The 22,670-nt window shown below is 48.1% G+C and overlaps 1 protein-coding gene across 5 annotated transcripts in view; it reads right to left on the bottom strand.

Moving 5' to 3' along the window:
* Positions 1-22,670, bottom strand: part of TUFT1 (tuftelin 1) — a 29,539-nt gene that overhangs the window by 5,112 nt on the left and 1,757 nt on the right. For 2 of the 5 annotated variants that reach the window (XM_036453032.2, XM_036453031.2), the window contains exons 2-7: positions 10,749-10,850; positions 8,899-8,985; positions 8,240-8,329; positions 6,472-6,537; positions 3,955-4,068; positions 390-518 (exon numbers count right to left, since the gene is read on the bottom strand). In XM_036453032.2, the coding sequence (XP_036308925.1) occupies positions 390-518; positions 3,955-4,068; positions 6,472-6,537; positions 8,240-8,329; positions 8,899-8,985; positions 10,749-10,850 (588 nt within the window). Of the gene's footprint in view, positions 1-389; positions 519-3,954; positions 4,069-6,471; positions 6,538-8,239; positions 8,330-8,898; positions 8,986-10,748; positions 10,851-11,268; positions 11,344-13,664; positions 13,692-22,670 lie in introns of those variants that run through there. The other 3 variants (XM_045586736.1, XM_036453029.2, XM_036453035.2) reach the window with 3 other exon arrangements.

The following is a 22,670-nucleotide window of genomic DNA, read 5'->3' as shown; positions in this document are numbered from 1 at the left end:
TTTTGGGTGAGATTGCCACGAGGGCTGGGGCTCAGTCCCTACGGCCGCTGGGACGGTGCCAAAGAGCAGCAGGCCAAGCTGGTTGGATGGGGTACCCTCTATGGCCAAGGAGAACCCTTCCCGCAGCACACAGAAACTCCTGGCCTCGCCTGGCTGCCGGGAGAGAGCCTGGCCCTCACTCTCCAGGCCCACCGGCCGGCGGTGGCTGCCAGTCCCTCAGAAACCAGGCCGCCTGGCTCCTTAAAGAACGGGCTGCAAAAGCCCATAAGGCAGCAGAGCAAGAACCCAGCTGCATGGAAATGGGCTCAGCGCTAGCCGGCTGAGGTCAGACGAGAGAAAGGCCTTTCCCCCTCCAACACTAGCGGACACTCCGCCAGGCTCCCGGTTACCGTCTCCATCCCGAGCAGGCGCCTCTGCAGCTCTCGGATTTCCACCTCTTTCTGCTCTGCTCTGTCCTCCGCTCTCCGAAGGGCCGTGTGGCTCTGCTCGGCTTCTCTCTGGTACCGGCTGAGGGTGATCTAAGACACAGAATGGGGATGCATGGAGTGTGTGTGGTGGGGTGGAGTGGGGGGGACCAAACGTGGACAAAAGCCTTAGAAAAGGACCTAGGAACCTGGGTGCGGTGACAGGAGAAGGGGGGCAACTCTGATGAGCACTTGGTCACTGTTCTAGGACCACTTGGGAGACGAGCAGATTAACTCCAGGGTTCACTGGCACGTCGTGGGTCAAGGTCTTTAGAGTAACACCCGGCAGTGAGCACCACTTTCCAAAGGCTAGCGTCTTCAACATCCCCCACGTCCTCCACGGCCCCCCCAAAGTTACCCAACACGGACTCCCCCACTAATGCAAACACAGAGTACCCCGGGGAACATTTCCCCACACCCTCCCTTCTGTTCCCCAACTCGTCCTCAGCCTCGCCTCAAGCCACACTGCCGCCTACATACGAAGACCGAAGGCTATTCAGCACCGGGAAGAATCTGTTTTTTTATCCAAGATGATAAAGTAATTTGGAAAGAATCAAGCACAGTTTTAGAGTGAAAAGTAAAGTAGGGCCCTAGCTTGTTTGGCTCACTGGATAGAGCGTCAGCCTGCAGACTGAAGGGTTCTGAGTTTGATTCCGATCAAAGGCATGTGGGGGGTGTGCAGGAGGTAGCTGATCGATGTTTCTCCCGCATCAATGCTTCTAACTCTCTATCCTTCTCCCTTCCTCTATGTGAAAAATCAATAAAACCTATGTTTTTAAAAAAAGAAGAAGAGAAAAGTAAAGTAGGACCTTGCTTCCTTTCCTCCCACATGGGTTTTGACAACCCCCAGTTAGCCTTCGGGCTCAGCTCAGATACCCCTGCTTCCAGGGAGCCTCCAAGCCTGGAGACACCACAGAGGACACCCAGCCCTTCCCTCTTAGAGCACGGAGCAGATTTTGCCAGTCGCTCATATATACCCCCAGGAGGCCAACAGCTTTATGATGGCAGAGATGGAGTCCATCACATTTCCAGAGCTCAGCGCGGCATCCACCACAGTCACAGCTCATCAAATCACAAATGGAACCGATGCTCCTCTAGCCCAACCCTCTCCTTTCCCAACTAAAGGTCAAATGACTTAGTTGACGTTACGCAGCCGGAACCCTGTTACTTCATCAGCCATTTAATGCTCCCAGTTACCCCACACTGACCCCCCAATCAGGTACTAAGAGAACCTCGATAATCTCAGGAAAGCCTAACCAGCCCTGGGAAAATAGAACACCAGAAGCCAGTTTGTCCAGCTCCTCCCCAAGCCAGAGCCAGGGAGGAGAAGGCAGAACCAAGGAGGAGAAGAAGGAGCCCAGGAGGATGGGTGACAGGACGTGCCCACGCTGCACACCAGCCCTGTCCAGAGCAGACTCACTGCGAATCCCTCCTGACAGCGAGCAGCGAGGAGAACGAGAAGCCAGGCTTAATGGCAGGTTGTTTTCATGGCCATGGACAACCTTTTCCTGCCTACAGAAGAGTAGACCAGAGTCCAGTTTGTTAACGAAGACTGAGAACATCCGACATTTGCTGGGAGCAGGCCAGCCCCGTGGGCAGGAACCTGCAGCAAGGCCTCTCGTTTCTGTCCATAAACACTGTACCATGCTGGTGTGTGCTCCAAGCATGGCATTCATAGGCGAGGGACTAACCCTCCTACCCCCTGCAGGACCACAAAGCAGAAGGAGAACCATACTGCCCTGCTACATCTTCCTGTAACTCCATCAGCTCTGCCAACCTACCTCCGCAAGAGGACCAACCCAAGGGGTACCTGCTGTTCGCAGGTGGGTGCTATGTACCATGGGGTTCAAGGACAGCCCCTCCCAAGAAGCCATGGGCATGCAGCTATAGCTGCCAGGGGCCTTCTAGCCTCGGGCTCTTACTCAGGACCTGCCTCAGGTTTGAAACCCGGGGCGAACAGAGCCCTCTCTGCATGGCCCACAAAGAACTTCCCAGAGCCTCTCCATGCAGAAGTCTCTCTCCAAAATGCACAGCCTGCTCAGTATGGCAGCCTCAACCCCCCCCCTCCTCCTGTTCTCCAAGGAAATAGAAAGCCAAACTGATACAGCACCAACCGCATCATCCAAACTGTGGAATCTGAATACAGGTGGCCAGCCGCACAGCGACTCTGTTCTGAGACCAAGTAATCTCAGCACCACCCCAAGTCCAAACTATTTAGGAGGGGAGCTTGCTTGTTAAACGGATCACTAAGGAAAATGCAGGGTACCTTACATTTCTAAACCCTTTAGAGTAGGGGTGTCGAACTCAATCAGAGAAGGGGCCAAAACCTAAAATCCAGCCTAAATCGCAGGCCGAATGGTTTACTGAACAGTCATAAACTGTCATTGTGATGGAAACGCAGCGGAGTGCAGTGATGACAGCGTGGTGCGGGCCACATTGCAAGGCCTGGCGGGACGGATTTGGCCCGCGGGCCTTGTGTTTGACACATGTGCTTTAGAGTGATCCATATATTTACATGTATTATCAGACTCAAGCCACATGTCAAATATATTTCACGGCCACTTTTTTCCAAAGTTGAAACTGATGCTTAAGGAGGTCCATCCCTTGCTCAAATAACCTGTCAGCCACTGTAGAGGCAGCCAGTCGTTCTCAGTGCCCGGCTTCCTCACCCTCGACTCCCCCCACCCCCCCCAAACACTCAGGCTCAGGAAAGAGAACAGTTGGGTGGCCTTCCCCTTTCCACCAGCTCTCAGCACGTCTGGGCAGGGCGTAATTCTGTCATTACCTGTTTATGACATAAATACTTCACATGTGGATGAACAGCAGGTAACAGATGGCCAATCTCACACGGGGCAGTTGGAAAAACTGTCCAGTGTTTGCCCAGGGTTCCTGAGGTCATGCTCAAAGAACTCTGGGAAGGTAAGGAAGAACTCACACGCCTTTCATAGTGGGGGGCTTCCACTTCTATCTATAGACTTGTATTTTTTAAATCTTCTAGGATAACCTAGTATAACTTTTATAACAATAATTGAGATAGTCGTTCATGATGACAAAGCTCCATATAGTAAAGCCCAAAGTTCCCCAACTCCAGGAGCACAGTTCCTTCTATGCCCACCAAGGTTTATCCGCTCATCTAGTCCACTCGAGGCGCCCATCCTACGCCAGGTGCTGTGCCAGATGCTGGGGATGCAGTGGTGAATGTGGCAGCAACTGTCCCTGCCTACGTGGTGCCGGGAGCCCAGGAACGCCTAACCACGGTACTTAGTGAAACAACGTAGAGCAGAGAATCAAGAGCTAACCAACCTTTGAACTCTGGGCTAGTCCTGGACAGCAAAAACCCTAAGCATTCAGGAGAGGGAAAAGCAGACAGAAGTGCCCCAGGCCTCCAGGCCTAGCCTTCCCAGTGGAGGGCACCAGCCAGAAAGATATACGGAGACAGTCACTGCAGCCCAACCCTTGGGGCACCTTCTCCCCAAATCCCAAGTCTCACCTCAAAAGCCACACGGTCTGCCTGGTGCCGCTGCTCTGCCTCCTGCATCTTGGCCAGCAAGTCCCGCACGGTCTTCCTCAAGCTCTCGGCATCTCCATTCATATAGGTGTCCACCTGTAGCCAGAGCAGGGAAGGGAAGGTAAAGCCACTTTGCTTGTGACTCAGTAAGAGAACGTCACCAACATGCTCGTTTGGGCCATCTTGTCCAGACCACCTTCACAGAGGCATCCTTATCACAAAAGGAGTGAGTTAGTCTCAGGCAGCCAGGAGTTCTGATCATTCAACTGAAAACACTCTCTTCATACCCTAACGAACTCAGCTAGCCTCCTATCATCTGAATAATTTAGGACAGAGTCATTTTCATACATATATGTATCAACTGACTGACAGGTATGTCTTCATGTGTGTGTCCTGTTTCCAGACAGAGAGCAGGGACATTGTATCTTTTGGACAACAGTTCCCCTAGGGCAGGAACTGGGCCACACCCATCACAAGGGAGAGTCCTGAGGCTCACCTTTCACTGCCCAGGGACCTGAATCCATGTAGGAAAAGGTGTCATTGATGTTACTGAGTCCCCTGCAGACACACCCAATCGTGAGTTGGTGTTCGGGCTGAGCTGGCCTGCAGGGTCTCGGCCCCGCCTCTGCAGCACAAGTAGCAGACACCCCAGTGGCCAGCTCCCTGGGAGTCTGACAGACAAACCCCTCCGTCTTGCAGTGGGGAGCAGTAACACCTTCAAGCCAAAGCACAGCTGGGAGTAGGGGAACAGGGTCCTGGTCCCTGCATTAGTACTAAGTGCCGTGGGCCTTCATTGCTCTAGTGGTGAATCAGCCAGAAGACTCTGTACCTCGCCCTGCCTTACAGGCTGCCTCAAAAACAAGATACTATCTGGTAGGGCTTGGAGCTTATGAGAAGAAAGAGGCTGAACAGATAAGGTCATGTGTCATTATAACGTGTTGCCAATGGCATATTTACCAACTATGGTGATTCAGGTGGAGAGAGAAATCCAAGCTGCACCTCTGAGGTGAGTGCTGGAATCAACATTCCAAATCAAGCCTTCCATAAGTTACGCAGGCAGTTCCCCATATCTGGGCCTACGCTGCTGGGCAGGTGAGAACAATTTAAACGGCTCCTGGAGCCGAATTATTATGAGTTTAGTTCAAATGGCATCCTCCGGCCCTGGTGGTTTGGGCTCAATGGTTACAGCATCGGACCAAAGGGTCACAGGTTCGATTCTCAGTCCAGGGCTCATACCTGGTTGGGGCGTGTGTGGGAGGCAACCAAATCAATGTGTCTCATGTTGATATTCTCCCCCTCTCTCTATCTCCTCCCTCCTCTCCACACTCTAAAAAATATTAGAGGGAAAAAAATCAATGAAAAAATATCCTCAAGTGAGGATTAAAAAAATAAATAAAGAAATGGTGTTCTCAGAAGATTGACATGGAAAATTTCACGAAGAGAAAAGGGGAGTTAGAAACTTTACATGTTGGAGTTGGAAACAACCAACTAGATTTTAACTAAGCAACATAGATAGATCTAAACACATGCTGTTGGATACAAAGGAAAACACAGAAATAAAGCTCAAGTCTATTATGAATATCGAAAACACATTTACTAGGCATATTTAAATCATATGTTGAATGTATCGGAGTGAGTACAACCACAGAAGGAAATACTATGCTGTCATTCAAAAACATGTACTGCTCATAGAAAGAGGGCTATACTAGATATACTCTTCAGTTTTAAAAATTAAATAAAAAAGCAAATAAGGAATAATCATTTACCACAACCCTGTATTTGTAAAAAGAATATGTATGTAATGTACATATATTTATACATATTTGTTACATGCATATATAACAATATATATGCATGCATACATACACAGAATATTTAAATATGATTGCCTATATTTCTTAAACACTCTAGAACACAGGTACTCACCTTTGGCTAAACTTTACAATAACCTGAAGAGTTTTTAAAAGTCCTGATGCCCAGGCCACATCTCAGGCCAATTAAATGACAATCTGTAGCAGTGTTTCCCAAACTTTTGACATATGTGTACCCCTTCTATAATTTTCGAAACGCTGAGTACCCCTCGTACTCATGAGAACGTAGAATTAGGCGCAGCTAAGCACGGTGCAGTGCACATCCCCACCAAACTCCGGTGCAACGTGTACCCCCACCAAACTCTCCCCGTACCCCTGGGGGTACGCGTACCACACTTTGGGAAACACTGATCTATAGGAAAGGCATGCAGGCAACCTGTCCTGTCAAGCTCCCAAGGTCATTCCCAATGGGCAGCGAAGGCCAAGCAGCACTGTTCTAGAAGGATCCACCCATTTCAATCTGTTAACAGTGGATACTTCCAAGGAGTGGGATTAGGGAAGAGGAATTTTTGTTTTATATGTTTAAGTTTTTATAGCAAGTTAGTTCTACTCATGTATGGTGCAGAGTGAGAGAGAAAGCAATAATTAAAGGGGTCAGAGAGGAGAATATGTTTTCCTCGTCACCTACCTCAGGTGGGCTGCTATACAGCGTCTTGGGACTTTGACTAAAACCGTTTGGTCTCTCTAGCACCACCTGTTCAAAAGGAGAAAGAAAAAAATACAAAAACTGGTAGGTAAAACAGTCCCAAGTAACAAACTTCAAAACATTATTCTTCTAAGATCTCAAATCTTAGATAGACAGATAGATAGATACCGAGCTTCCCCGAAAATAAGACCTAGCGCATGATAAGATAAGACATCCCCTGAAAATAAGACCTAGCGCATGATAAGATAAGACATCCCCTGAAAATAAGACCTAGCGCAACGTTGGGAGAAAAAAATTAATATAAGGCACTGTCTTATTTTCGGGGAAATAGGGTAGATAGATAGACAGACAGACAAGGAGATTGAGAAGAGGAAGAGGAGGAAAGGGAAGGGAGAGAAAAGGTGAGGAGTGGAGGGGGGGAGCAGGGAAGAGAAGGGAAGGGAGAAGGGAATGGAATGGAATGGAATGGAAGGGAGACCAGTGCTGTGTGGGAAAATGGAAGGAGAGAAGTGGAGGTGTGTGCTACCTTGAGAGGGAATGCTCTAGCTTGTAGGGAGGATGCAGGAAAGCTCAGTCTAACAACTCTCAAAGGACTGGAAAACATGCAGGTCCATGCCTGGCAGCCCAGGGAGTACAAGCAGCTGCCTGCCTCAAACCACTGCCCTTGCCCCTCAGGGATCTTGACAAGGTTTGACAAACCATAAATCAAAAGGGGAATGGAGCATTAGCTGCCATCCTTTCCAACCCCACACCTGATCCTTCATCATATGACTGCTGGCTGTGAGAACAAGGGGCCTGGACCTCTGGGCCAGTCTCTGAGCACTTATGTTCTTCAGTCACCTGACGGGAGGCCCTCCCAGAAACAGCTCAGGCAGCCGAAGTCCTACCTTCACCAAGGCAAAATGCGTTAGGAGGAATCGGCCACGCAGCCAGTGCACGCCCAAGCCAGAGAGGAACTCCGCTGGCACTAGCTGCCAGGTCACGATTCCCCTCAGGACAATGAGGACAGGGGCTGCCGAAGAAAGACCACCCACCCAAACCAAACGCAAGGGAAGGAGAGACAGCCTAGAATCTAACGTGTGTGCGCGCGTGTGCGTGTGCGTGCGTGCGTGCGTGCATGTGTGTGAAGTTTGCTTCCTGAGACATTTCTACCCTCCAATTTGAGAAAATCTAAAAAGCAGGATCCCAGGATTATCTACCCCAGAAGGCCTCTCCAATCAGTTCCATTGAACACACATTTACCGATGACCTTCTGCACCCCATCCCCTGTGCAGGGTGAGGGGAGTGGAGACAGAGGTCAACCCTAAACCTTGAGGAGCTTCCCCTCAAGGACAGAGGTAGCGACATACACCGATGAGTAACAGACAAGGTTCCAGATGACACAACAGGAGTCACCCGGATTGAGCAAGAGCAACTTATCAGTTTGGATTTATAGGTGACTGTCTGCTTCATCAGACTCTGTACCACGAGAAGATGGATCACAGAATCCTTAGAGGTAAGAGCGTTTGCCAACAAGTGAACAATAATTTTACTGATGTCAGTCCCATTTGGGGGCAGTGTCTTAGGAACAGGGGCACTGATAAGGGGCTGAGATGTCTTATCAAGGCTGGAGAAGCCAGCATCACCTGCATTCTCTCCTTTCCTGGCAATGGTGTTACACTGGGCACCCACCGCACAATTGGTAAACAGGACTGTCTGGCAGAACCACACCTCCTCAGTCGGGACCCAACCACAGATCATTTCCTGTTACCTGTATCTCCTGTTGATGGTGAGACTCGCCTGGATCTCGGTCCAACTTGCTGCTTATATCCTCCCGGAGCTTCTGCAGACAGCTCCTGGCCTGGGAGGGGAGGACAGACAAGGAGCTTCAGCCTTGGGATAGAGGAAGAGAGCACCCAACCCAACCACCTTTGTGCCCATCCCCCACTGCACCCCTAGGAGTCAGGCCCTGCGTTAAGCACTGGCTGGGGGAGGAGAGTCTCTTGGTCAAGTGGGGCTAAAGCCCAGTGCCTTCTACACAAACAACAAAATCAGCAAAACCCCTGGCCTGGAGCTAACATTCTGGTTGGGGAAGACACACAACACCAAAACCAAACAAGTGACATGGAGACAGGGTGAGGGTGAGGAGAAGCTGGGAAAGCAATGCTGGCAATTCTAGATAGAATGGCCGGGTGTGTGTGTGTGTGTGTGTGTGTGTGTGTGTGTAACGCTAGGCACATAGCGTTTATTAAGTACTTGTTGATTACTAGAAGGGTCAGAAGTGATATTTAACATACGACTGGGCACAGTGGCACTTTATAGAGACATGCAGAGAGCAGAAGGGAGAAAATCAGAACCCACAAAAGAGCCCAAAAGTGTGAGATTTAGAGAAAAGACCATGGTCATCTCCCCGAGAGAAGGGGTGCCCACCTCCTGGATGTACTGGACCTCACTCTTCAACTGGTTAATATTCTTCTCATGGACCATCTTGTCTCCAGACCTCCCCTTCAAGTACACCTGGAACAGAGAGGACCACGCTGCTTAGCTAAGAAACCTCAGTCACCTTAGTGCCACAGGCGGCCTCAGACACTGCTGCTGGGAGGGTAAACGGTTACACCTTGTTGGGTGGCAATTTGGTGATTCAGATCAGAAGACTTACAACTACATTTACTCTTCCGCCTGTCAAATCTACTCCTGGAAATTTGGCCTAATGAAATAAGTTTAGCTCAACTGGCATAATCATTCATATATAAATTCATGGAAAGAGAGTTATAAAGGGAATTTACACGTTTTTCTCTACAGAACATGCTTGAATCCTTTACAATTGAGAAAATGTTCATTACTTGTGTTATATAAGACACACAATTTAGCAACATGTCCAGCAAAATGCTGTCTATGGCTGCAAAAATATAAACAGACAAGTGTCTTAACAATGGGAAATTACATAAATAAATTACGGTATCTTAACAGAATACTATGCAGCCATTAGAATACCAGATATTTATATTTATGGACACGAAGATGGTACAAACTACAATTAAATAGGCAGGGGGGAGGAGGCAAGCAAATATAAAGTATATAATACAATTCTGTTTTGTTGTTGTCTTAATCCTCACCAAAGAATATTTTTCCATTGACTTTTATAGAGAGAGAGAGGAAGAGAGAGGGGAAGACAGAAACATATCAATTGGTTGCATACTGCACACGCCCTGACCAGAGCCAGGGGCGGGGAGAACCCTGCAACCACGGAACGTGCCCTTGACCACAATCGAACCCGGGATCCTTCAGTCAGCAGACTGATGCTCTACCTACTGAGCCAAACCGGCTAGTCAATTCTATGTTTTTTTTTGGGGGGAAAACAAACATATGTATATAAAAATGTCTGGGAAGATATACAATAAAGTGTTTGTTAACAATAATTACATTGACAGAATTATAGGGTAGTTTTACTTTCTTTAAGGGCCATGCATAACTTGAACATATTGACATATGTTACAACATAGCTAAACTTTAAGAATATGCCAAGTGGAAGAAGCCAGGCTCAAAAGGCCACCTGTTGTATTATTCCATGAAATGTCTAGAAGAGACAAATCCATCAAGACAGAAAGTAGAGTAGTGACTGCCAGGGGCTGGAAGGAGTGATCTGGTATTAATAGTCATGTTGGTGGCTCAACTCTGTGAATATATTAAATACCACTGAACACTTTAAAGGAATCAAAGTCCTGGCCAGTGTGGCTACGTGGGAGCATCGTCCTGTACACGGAAAGATGGCGGGTTCGATTCCTGGTCAGGGCACATAGCCCGGTTGCGGGCTAAATTCCCAGTTGGGGCATGTTTGGGAGGCAACTGATCAATGTTTCTCTCTCACATCAATGTGTTTCTCTCTCTCTCTCAAATAAATTTTTAAAAACTTTTTTTAATAAATAAAAAGAAATCACAAAAATTGTTTTAATTATTAAAACTAAGTTCCCTCTTATCTCCCTTCCTCCCACTTGTGTCCATCCTCCAACCCTAAGCGCAGTCAGTGAACAGACACCAAGGAAGGTCATCCCATCCATCCCCTGTGTCCGGGGCCAGACTGCATCCAAGTCACTACAGACTGACTGGTCTCGTGGTGTCAATGAAGATTTTTCCAGGAGATGATCGGGAGCTAGCATCCCAGGTCCAATTCTTCCTAGTCAAACCGGAAGTTCCCTTTGGCAAAGTCAGCCTTGCTGCCTCTCCCATGCAGGAGGGAGAAAGGATGGAGGGAGAGGAAGTGGAGGGTGAACTGAGCTTACCTTAATGATCTCCTCATGTCCATCGTTGGACTCCACCAGTTCTGAGGCCAGAGAATGACTGGGTGAGTGGCCAGACACCATGGCATAGGTCTTCCTGCCCGCCTGAGAGAGAGAGAGAGAGAGAGAGAGAGAGAGAGAGAGAGAGAGGGAGAGAGAGAGAGAGAGAGAAGCTCAGATACTATATGGCAAGCCCAGAACTTCTGCACCTTGACCAATGCAGACAACCTGCTCCTCCGAAGACGTGAAGCATTAGTCTGACTTTCCCTCCAAACATCCATTCCAGAACCTCTACCAGAAGCCACACAGCAGCAAGAACACCAGACGGAGAGCATTAGTAGAAACTGCAGGTTAGTTTCCGTTTTAGTGGGGTCTCCCCATCCTCCAAAGCAGCGCATGCTGCAGGCAGCGGGGTGTGCTGGAAAGGAAGTGCTTCCCAGGCAGCAATGGAATGAGGGGTCCGCGGCGAGGGAGGAGCACTGGCTGAGGGGAGGAGGCCTCACCCCACCAGAGACCTCCGTACCTTCTGGGCTATGTGTTCAAGTTCATCTCCTGTCAGTTCACTCTGGAGAGTCAGCCTGAGAATGTCCATGCTGCCCTAATAATGACAATGATAGCAACAACAACCTTTATCTCCGGTCTACGACGGCCCCGTGGGGTGGGCCTTATGATCGCCATTTCACAGGCGAGAAAAGCTGAGGTCTGGAGGGGTGACATCAGCTCGCCCAGGATCAGGCCACCTCAGTGTGGCAGGCTGCCCCTGGGACTTCTGACAGCACCCTGCACCGCTCACAGCACACAGCCCCATGCGGCTCCAGAGGGGCCACCCTGGTCCTCAGATTACAGGACGCGCATTGCGTGGACTCCCTTTTCCCCTGGAGAGGGCATCCCTGGATGGGTCACCTCCAATCCAGATCTTCTGCACCTGACAGCCAACCAAGAAGTTACTGATATATTTTACAAGACCAGGATATCTTTCCTAAACCAAACTATAGGAAGGTATCCGAATCCAAATGCCTGTTTCTATAAGCCACACAGAAATTGTCCAAATGAAAGAAGGCAAGACAATAGGTATTTACCTGGAGATCAGCCTCATTTCAAAGGAAGAAGCAGATTCCTGCCTGTACACCAAATCTGCCATGGCTGTGTCAGACGTTAAGATTGGAGAAAACTGCCAAGACTGGTTTGGTTCAGTGGATAGAGCGTCAGCCTGCGGACTGAAAGGTCCCAGGTTCGATTCCGGTCAAGGGCATGTACCTTGGTTGCGGGCACATCCCCAGTGGGGGGTGTGCAAGAGGCAGCTGATCGATGATTCTCTCTCATCAATGTTTCTAACTCTCTATCCCTCTCTCTTCCTCTCTGTAAAAATCAATAAAATATATTATTAAAAAAAAAAAAAAAAAAGGATTGGGGAAAACTGGGTGAAAAACATATAAGAATCCCCTGTACTATCTTTGTAATTTTTCTCTAAATATAAAATGATTCCAAAAAAATTTTTAAAGTACTTTTAAGAGAGAAAGGGGTGGGGGAGGGAAGGAGAGAGAGAGGGGGAGAGTGCTCAACAGAAAAATGGACAAAATAATTTAATAAACACATCACATAGGAGGATATTAAATGGTCAATGAAAAAAGGATTCACCCTCATTCATCATCATCATCAAAGAACCAGAACAACAAGATAATAGTACGAATGACCCCTGAGAATGAAAACAAAGAAAAAACCCCACACGGTGGGGGATTTGGAATAATAAAAACTCTCATACGCTGGCAGTGGGACTGCTCGTTGCCACAATCACTGTGGGAAATCCACCAAAGAGGAACATAAGCATACCCTGTGATACAGCAATTCCACACCTGGTTATCCTCCCGATAGAAATGCCTGCATGTGTTCCCCATAAACGCATATACTAGTACCTTCATAATGGCATTTTAATAGCCAAAACCTAGAAATTACCCTAATAGTCATCAAGAGTACAATGGGTGATTTTGACATAGCCATACAATGGAACTCTGTACAAGAGAAAGAATGAAGTAGACCTCGCCCAGTGGTAGGCAAACTGTGGCTCGAGAGCCACAGGCAGTTCTTTGGCCCCTTGAGTGTGGCTCTTCCACAAAATACCATGTGCAGGCGGGCACATACCGTGCGATTGAAACTTCGTGGCCCACGCGCAGAAGTCGGCTTTCAGCCTGGGCGAGTCTATTTTGAAGAAGTGGCGTTAGAACACTTAAGGGGCCAAAGAGCTGCATGTGGCTTGCGAGCCGAGGTTTGCCGATCACTGACCTAGCCAGTTTGGCTCAGTGGATAGAGCATCGGCCTGTGAACCAAAAGGTCCCAGGTTCGATTCCGGTCAAGGGCACATGCCCAGGTTGTGGGCTCGATCCCCAGTGGGGGACTTGCAGAAGGCAGCCAATCAATGATTCTCTCACTATAGGTATGTTTCTATCTCTCTCCCCCTCTTCCTTCCTCTCTGAAAGCAATAAAAAAAAACAAACATATATTTTAAAAAGCAGCTGATTTATTTTTTTTAAATATATTTTATTGATTTTTTTACAGAGAGGAAGAAGAGAGGGATAGAGTTAGAAACATCGATGAGAGAGAAACATCGATCAGCTGCCTCCTGCATGCCCCCTACTGGGGATGTGCCCTGCAACCAAGGTACATGCCCTTAACCGGAATCAAACGTGGGACCTTTCAGTCAGCAGGCTGACACTCTATCCACTGAGCCAAACCAGTTTCGGCTAGCAGCTGATTTCTAAAAAAAAAAAAAAAAAAAGTACTATACATGCAACATGCATAAACCTCACAGTAATATTAAGAAAAGAATCCAGACACCAAAGTATACTTCATGATTCCACTAAAATAAAAAGTATAAAAACAAGCAAAATGAAAACGAGCTTTAGAAGTCAGGACAGTAGTTACCTTCAGGGTGGAGAGCAGTGAATGCCGATAAAGGGACAAGAGGGACACTTCTGCAGTTGCTGACAATGACTTGTTTCTTATCTGGGTGCTGGTTGAGAGAGTGGGTCCAGTGTGTGAAAACTGCTTGACTGTACATTTAGGACGTGTGCACTTTTATTGTTATTGTTAAATAGAATGCTTTAAAAAAAAAAAAAAAAAAAGGCAGACAAAAATGAAATACCCCTTAAGGTGGCATTTAAGTCACCTCACGATGGGGCCATCACTGTCTATACCACATGGTGCCGTGGCTCCCGCCAGCCTCCCACTGTACCCTACCCTCTAACTTTCCCAAACTTTCCTAACCCAAGTGTAGAAAGGTGTCCAATCCAAAGCTCTCCTCCTCTCGGTCAGTCTCCTAATGCAGCCCACGCTCCCTCCTCCCCACAGGTGCATGCATTGTTTTCTCCTCCTGGGGCCCCTCCTCCCTCTCGCCTCCTTGAAAAATTCCCACTCGGCCTTCCTAGCTCAGCCTGGGGCTCCTTTCTCTGGAGGCCCTACCCCAGCCCTCCTTCGCCAGAGCCTGGTCCCTGCATCCCCCACTGTTCCCACGGACCCGCCTCATTCCTCCCTTAACTACGCATTCAACCATCTCCGCCAATAAAATCCCAAGTTCCTGACAAGGAGAGCTTATCCTTAGCACAACGCTTGGCTGGAGCGGGCACTTGGAAAACGTGTTCCAGGTGAGAAGCCCGGAGCCCTCGGGTTGTAGGGGTGTCGAACTCAATCAGAGAAGGGGCCAAAATCTAAAATCCAGCCTAAATCGCGGGCCGAATGGTTTACTGAACAGTCATAAACTGTCATTGTGATGGAAACGCAGCGGAGTGCAGTGATGACAGCGCGGTGCGGGCCACATTGCAAGGCTTGGCGGGACGGATTTGGCCCGCGGGCCTTGTGTTTGACACATGTGGTGAAGTACTGGGGAAAGAGGAGGGGGAGGTCAGGGGGGGAAATGAGCAAAGGCAGCTCTAAGAAGAAGTAAAAATGACTAATGGATATATGGAGAAGATGCTCCACCTTACTAGTAATCAAGAAACTGCGAGTTAAAAACGATGCTACAGACGTACAGATGGAGGAAGTACCAACATAAGATGTGTGGAAGTGTGCTCCCAGCAGCATTGCTTGCAATGGCAGAACACTGGAAGCAACCCAGATGGTCCCCGACAGGCGGATGCATGAATCAGCTCTGGGGTGTCGGTACAATGACATTCAGCGGTGAAGGTAAACGAACTGCAGCTACTCTATCGCCATGAATTTCAAAATTAACTTTAAGTGAAAAAGTGAGCTATAGGCCGAAACCAGTTTGGCTCAGTGGATAGAGTGTCGGCCTGCGGACTGAAAGGTCCCAAGTTCGATTCCGGTCAAGGGCATGTACCTTGGTTGCGGGCACATCCCCAGTAGGGGTGTGCAAGAGGCAGCTGACCCATAATTCTCTCTCATCGATGTTTCTAACTCTCTAATCCTCTCTTTCTTTCTGTAAAAAAATCAATAAGATATATATATATATATATATATATATATATATATATATATATATATATAAAATATGTTAAAAAAATAAAAGAAAAAGTGAGCTATAGAATATAAAGGAGCAACAAAAATGTATTTATGCAGCACTCCTATAGTTAAATATATATTTTTTAACAAGAGGACAGAACCAAACTTGGGACTCAGAGGCGAGATTGGAGTCTCACGGACAGCTCTTCATCCTTTAGCAAATCACTTTCTTTCTCTGGGCCTCAGTTTCCTATCTGCAAAATGGGAATGATAATACCCGCCCTGCCTTTGGGCAGGCAGGGACATGTGTAGACACAGTGTGAAAGTGCTGTGCAAACCATAAATCACAGCCTTGCTTTCCTAAGGAGCAAGGGAGGAGGGCCGGAGGGGGTGCCGGGGGAGGGGAGGCAGGGGGAGAGGGAGGGGGAAGAAAAAGTGAGACACACTGTCTCAATGGAGCCTGTGAATAAATCTAGGGACCTCTCTGGCACCTCATCCTCCAAAATCAGAGAAGCCAGGCAGCGAGGCCACCAGACCTCACTGCACAACCCCAACCGAGTCCGGGAGGGAGACCCGGGCCCTCTGCCTGGTGGCCCTGGTTGTTTTCTGGGGCTAGGGTGAGCCCGGGACTTTAGGAATGGCCCCCAAAGTCTAGCAGGGTGTTCCCCACGGGGGATTCTCTGAAGGGCAGGATACAGAGTGCAGCCTTCTTCTCCCGGGGAAAAGGAACGGAGCTAATCACCAGGTAAGCGGCCTCTAACCTCACAAACAGTCCTGGGGAGAGGCCCAGCCACCTTCAAATTATAGGCGGCCTCTCGCTCTGTTCAAACACATCTCCGGCTGTGACTCACCGCTCCCAGCGAGCGGGGAGGGAGGGAGGGGGTGAACACATCGCTGAGGGGTTAGAGATCTCGACGCTGGGAGATAAACAGGGAGGTCCCGGAGGTTCTCACATCTCAGGCTCACGTGAACAAGGAAAGATCCATGGGAAAAATCTAGGTTTCCCCCAACCCCACTCCCTGGGCTTCCAGGCTGGCCATGAGGGGTGGGGGAGGGTCCAGGGTCTTTCTGAGAAGAAATAAGGAAAGTGCAGACTGCCCCTGAGCTGGAAATCAGCGTCCGTAATCCATCTTTATCCTGTAACCCGCTACTCCATTTCTCTCTCAACCGTCCCTTCTTCAACCCAAATGCATGTGGTCCCTCCAATGACTGCATCACAGCCACCTCAGTTGTCCCGCTCTGAGAAATGGGCATAGCTATTGAAACACTGGCTCCCTAGAGGCCAGGGTGAGGAAAGCCCCCCTAAAATCAAAGAAGAGAGCCAGATGGGGGCCTGTCCCCTCTCTGCGGAGGTTCCCAACTCACTCAGTTGGCCGGTGTCTGGTGTCCTTGGTCCTGCCCTCTGCAGAGCTCTCAGGCCAGAAACGGCCCTTTATTGAGTCTGACACAAAGGATCGTTCCCACTCCTCCCCACAGTGGAACCCACAAAGCAGGTGTTTGCTTCCTGTCTGGCTCCCCGCCCCACACCATGGGCTGGAAACCTCTAGTCAGAGGGCTCACAGGGTGACTGGGAGGTGGGGTGAGAAAAAGGGACTCACTGCCTGGAGCCCTGGCACGGGAGAAGCTGGGGTCTGGCGGGGAGAGTGTTCCCGTACAGCAGTGGTTCTCAACCTGCGGGTCGCCACCGCTTTGGGGGTCGAATGACCCTTTCACAGGGGTCGCCTAAGACAGCAGTCGGCAAACTCATTAGTCCACAGAGCCAAATATCCACAGCACAACGACTGGCATTTCTTTTGGGAGCCGTATTTTTTAAACTTAAACTTCTTCTAACGCCACTTCTTCAACATAGACTCGCCCAGGCCGTGGTATTTTGTGGAAGAGCCGCACTCAAAAGGCCAAAGAGCCGCATGTGGCTCGAGAGCCGAAGTTTGCTGACCACGGGCCTAAGACATCCTGCATATCATATATTTACATTACGATTCACAACAGCAGCAAAATGACAGTTATGAAGTAGCAACGACAATAATTTTATGGTTTGGGGGTCACCACAGCAGGAGGAGCTGCATTAAAGGGCCTCGGCATTAGGGAGGTGGAGAATCACTGCCAGAGAGGAAGCTGGGCTGCCAAGCTCTCACTCCGAAGGACATAGCCTTTTGCTGAGCCGGTCTCTCTCTCTGGAAAACCTGCCTGAGTGCCCAGCCAATGCAGATGAAGGCGTGGTCCCTCACCGCCCCCTCCCCACAAAGGGCTGGCACCAGGGACCGTGCCCTCTTTAGTCTCTGACTACCTTGTTTGTGATTTCCCCCCCCCTTTTATGACCCCCCCCCCTTTCCTCTTCCTTCCTTCATCTACCCACTCCAATCCTACCCTCTATTTTCTTCTCCTCTTCCTGTCCCTGCTGTGGACAGGCTTAAATCTGGGCCACGAGCCTCCCTGGCACATACCCATTTCTCCAACCAAACCTCCCCACCCCAGGAAACAAAGGTATTTCACAAGCCTCTGTAGAGCCCAGAGAGGCAGAGACCAGAATTACCAGCAGGCGGGGAAGCTTGTCCCGCCTGCTCTGAGCACACGTGCCTGGAACCGAAACCACCTGGGCGCACACGCACACACCCACCCTGGAGAAACATGGGCCGATGCTGGTGCCAACGGCATGGTGACTGAGTAAGCCTCCTCTTCCAGATCCTCTGGCAGACATTCCCCAAATTCCTGGTTGACCTGGACACCTCAGCGGTAATGCTCCTGCCCGGTAAGACTTTAGCAATGAACGAGGGAGGAGGAATGGTGTGAGGAGGAATGTATGGCCTGAGCTGGAGGCAGGTGTCATCATGAGTGGAAGGAAGAGCCAGTCACCAAACTTGAAAGGTGCCTCTGCCCAGGCGTTCCTTCCCCACCCAGGTGCCACACAGCCAGGGCTCCATCATTTTAGAATTCATTCATTCGTTTGTAGGAAGCACCAAGGACTCCAAAGGAATCTGACTTTAAAATGCAAATATTCTGGCCCAGCAATTCCACTTGCAGGTATTTCTCTCCCAGAGAAATGGAAACAAAGGTCAACACAAAAAAATGTGTCAACAAATGTTTATGGCAGCATTATTCATAGACAACATGTCCACCCACATTTATCCAAGATGAACATGTAATAGAGCCATATCATGGAATATTACTCAGTCATAAAGAGGAATGAAGTGCTGATTCATGTTACAATGTGGGTCAACCTTGAAAACATCATGCTAATGGAAGGAAATCAGCCACCAAGAATTGCATACATAACTATGATTACGTTTATATAAAACATCCAGAATAGACAAATCCATAAAGAAAGTAGGCTGGTGGTTGTCTAGGGCTTGAAGTGGGAGATGGGCATGAGTGATGCTAAGGAATCAGTGTTTCTTCATGGGGGACGGGGTGTGTGTGTGTGAATGTTCTAAAATTGATCATCTTGACAGTACAACTCTGAATATACTGAAAACCACTGTACACTTTAAAGGAATGATCTTTGTAGTATATAAATTATATCTCAATAAAGCTGTCATAATAAAATGAAGCCCATGGTAAGCCTTCAATAAATCACAGCTTTAATTATATAGTGCACTAGAGGCCCAGTGCACAAAATTTGTGCATGGGTATGGTCTCTAGGCCTGGCCAGCGATCAGGGTGAATCAGGGTCTTCCAGCTGCCAACCGAGGGCTCCTTTCCACGGCTGCCAGCTGTCAGCCGGGGCCTTCCTTCGTTCCGCACCGCCCACTGGTGGTCAGCATACATTGTAGTGAGCGATTGGTCTCCCAGTCTAATTCCCATGGGGACAATTTGCATATTAGGCATATATATTAATATATATAATTTTTTTTTTTAAAGAGTGGGGCTCACCCAGCCAGTGTTGCTCAGTGGTTGAGCATTGACCCATGAAGCAAGAGGTCACAGTTCCATTTCAGGTCAGGGCACATGCCGGTTGCAGGCTTGATCCCCAGTAGGGGGCATGCAGCCAATCAAAGTTCCTCTCTCATCACTGCTTTTATATCTCTACCCCGTCCCTTCCCCTCTCTTTAAAACTATCAATAAAAACATAAAAAAGTAATAAGTTAAAAAAAGGAAAGAAAGGGCTCAGGAAAGACTTGGTATTAAACAAATTCAGCTTTCTGAGGTCCTAAAGGAATGACACCTGTTCCAAGGTAAAGACAAAGGTGCAGCAGATGAAAAAAAAAAAAAATTCCAAGTTCACCAGGGCATCGAGAGAACCTCTCTGACCAAGACTAACCAAGAAGCAAAATTAGAGCATGAAAAACGTGCAAATATCTAAAGAAGGGCAACTCTGACAGATTATTCAAAGGGAATCACCTCATCACAGAGTCCATCATCGACACCAGCTACCTTGCCCATGGATCAGGAAAGGGGCACAGAGGGGGTGAGCCTTGACCATCACTCTGTCTAAGCCAGTCCTGGTTGAGCTGGGACTAGCAGAGGTCACCCAGGTCTTCATCCTGGGTCCACCTACAGGTCCCTTCTTATCTTCAGGTGTCTCCTTCCTCCACGAGCAGAGGAAAGGGGGAAGTTACAGATAAGAACAAACATAAGGAGAAGGAGAGAACACTGGCCAGACCAGGCCATTCCTCTGTGTCTTGGCCAAGGGTCTCTGGGGAGAAATAACAGTATCAGTCTAAGCCAGGGAGTAGCAAACAGAAAATAAAACTAATATCAGAGCGTTTGCCATGTGCCGGGCACTGTGGCTTCCTATGGACCTTATTTAATCCTTACAACCTTATGAGAAGGGTGCAATTATTATCCCTGTTTTACCGATGAGGGAAATGAGACTGAAGAGATGAAGTAATTTTACCGAAGTGATCTTGAGCAAAACAAATATTGAATCTCCCTGATAGCCCACTAGGTCAGATTCCCAAAACCAGGCTCTGAACCACATGCTATGAACAGAAATCACAAAAATCATAGTTTAGCCAAAGACTGTGATGCAATTACATCAAGAGAATCGGAGAAGAAAAAGAGAGGGTGTAAGGGGTGGGAGTATAAACTTTCCTGTAATCCCCACAGCAGGTAATCAATAGATGTGTAAAACTTACAGATCAAAAAGCATCACTATAAACATATTATTTAGAAAATGTGGTAAACACCAGACAAAAGAGTTGAAAGTGGACAGGACTTGAGGCAGGGAACTACTTGCTATTTTTCTTTTTGTTGTTAATCCTCACCCCGGGGATATTTTTCCTTTTTCCTTTTTTTTTTTTTTTTTTTTAGAAAGAATGGAATGAGAGGGAGAGGGTAATGGAGAAGGGGAGGGAGAGGGAAAGGGGGAGGGAGAAACATCGATGTAAGAGAGATATGTGGACCGGGGCTGGGGCTGGGGCTGAAACCTGCAACCCAGGTACGTGCCTTTGACCAGGAATCGAACCTCTGATCTCTCTGGGTGGCAGTCTTACGAGCCAAACCACTGAGCTAAACAGCCTTGCTATTTTCTTTTAAAAGCCTTTTGCTATCATTAGATCTTTTAAAAATTATGCATATTTTTTCCTTGGAAAAAAGATTTTATCTTTTTAAGTTTTTTTAAATTGATTTTTAGACAGCGGGGAAGGGAGAGGGAAAGAGAGAAACATCAGCTGCCTCGCCTCCTGCAGGCCCCCTGTGGGGATCAAGCCGGCAACCTGGGCATGTGCCCTGAACAGGGGGGACTCGAACCGCAATCTTTGGGCGCATGGGATGACATCCAACCAGCGCTGAAAAATTATTTTAAAAGAAAAAGAAAATCAGAGATAGGCCAGCCATAGTCTAATGCAGCTAGCACTTGCTGCTTTTGCCACACAACTTCCATCTTCCACTGGTAGAAGCACTTGGGTTTTGCTTTGGAGAATCTCCCTCCTGTCAGTCAAGGATGGGCCTGTCATCAAGGAACCCCGTGCCCTAGCCAAGGAGGCCATGGGGCCAATGGCACCCTCTTCCTGAATCTTGGGCAGAATGGCAGAAATACCTAACACAGCTGGAACCGATCCACCTGGAAGTGATAACTCTCCATTAGCTCCTTCCACCGGGACACAGGCCCGGGGACACCCTGGGTTGACTTTGTAAGCTTCCTCTTACATTTTTGGAACTACCCATTTCCTTCTAGTAAATTCCTCTCCTGCTTAAGTTAGGTGGAGTCACTCTGCTGCTTATAGCCAAAGAAACTTAATGGGAATGTCTAAGGTGTGAGGTGGATTTGTGCTTTCATTTGCCAACATAACTTACTACAGTTGTTTACCAACTTTCGACCTAAAAAATACATTTTACATCACAAGCCAATACGCGCGCGCGAGCACACACACGCACACACACACACACACACACACACATATATATAACTGAAACAAAATGTTTGCCAAAAATGTCTATTCTAACAGTCTGAGAGTGTTCATTCTATTTCCTTTTTTAAAACTATTTTTTTTAGAGCAGTTTTAAGGTTGAAAACAAAATCAATGGGAAGGTACAAAGATTTCCATATACCTACTTTTTTTTTTTTAACCAAGGATGAGCCTACATTGATACATCACAACCACCCAAAATTGATATTTCACCTTAGGGTTCACTTTAATGAAATAAATGGTGTTATGGATTCTACAGGTTCAGGCAAAAGTATAAGGATATACATCCATCATTATATCACACAGAGCTTTTTCACTGCCCTAAAAAAATCATCTGTGCTCTATCCATTAATCATCCCTTCACCCTCCAAAACCCCTGAAAACTACTGATCATTTTTACTGTCTCCATAGTTTTTGTCTTTGCCATAATGTCATATAGTTGGGATCTATTTCTTTTCTACTACTGGTTCTAGCCCACTAAGTTGATGCCAGACCTTCCAGTGGTTAAGATCTGCAGTTTGAAACACACTGGCTCCTTATATTGGCTGCTTCTACCTCCAACAATGAGAAGCAGCCCAGAGAGCAGAGGAGCCATATTCCCATGTCCGTGTGTGGCACACTGAGGCACATGGCCTGGCTGGTGTGGAATCGCTGAGAAGAGTCCCAGGGTCCTGACTCTCACCAGGGCACACCGATTGGCTAAACTGTCCACACTGCTGACATCAGAAGAAACATCTGCTCATTGACTCACTCCTTTGCTCATGCACTCGCTCAGAGGGGTGCATACATGACAGTTCCAGGGGGCTGTCCGGACCCATAAATTCTATCAGCAGGCTCGCTCAGAGGAGAGGCATCCAGGACAAAGCCTGTGACCGTGATGGAGCACATGTTTATCATCCCCTCCTGCTTAAGAGCTCAGGAATGTCTCTAAGATCAGATCTAAGGCAACGATTATTTCATTCCCAGCTTTGAAGTAAATAACTCCCAACTCCGACCTAGAAAGAAGGACTAAAAGTGACGTTCTGTCTCCCCCTGGCTCTGGAGGTCTCTGGTTAGCTTCAAACTGTATTAGAATTCTTTGTGCATCATTTTCCCACCGGTGTGCTGCCCTACTGGACAAGCAGCA

The sequence above is a fragment of the Pipistrellus kuhlii genome, unplaced genomic scaffold, assembly GCF_014108245.1.
Source record: "Pipistrellus kuhlii isolate mPipKuh1 unplaced genomic scaffold, mPipKuh1.p scaffold_m20_p_24, whole genome shotgun sequence".
Lineage (NCBI taxonomy): Eukaryota > Metazoa > Chordata > Mammalia > Chiroptera > Vespertilionidae > Pipistrellus > Pipistrellus kuhlii.
The sequence above is the reverse complement of the archived record's forward strand: the minus strand, read 5'-3'. Positions and strand labels throughout refer to the sequence as shown.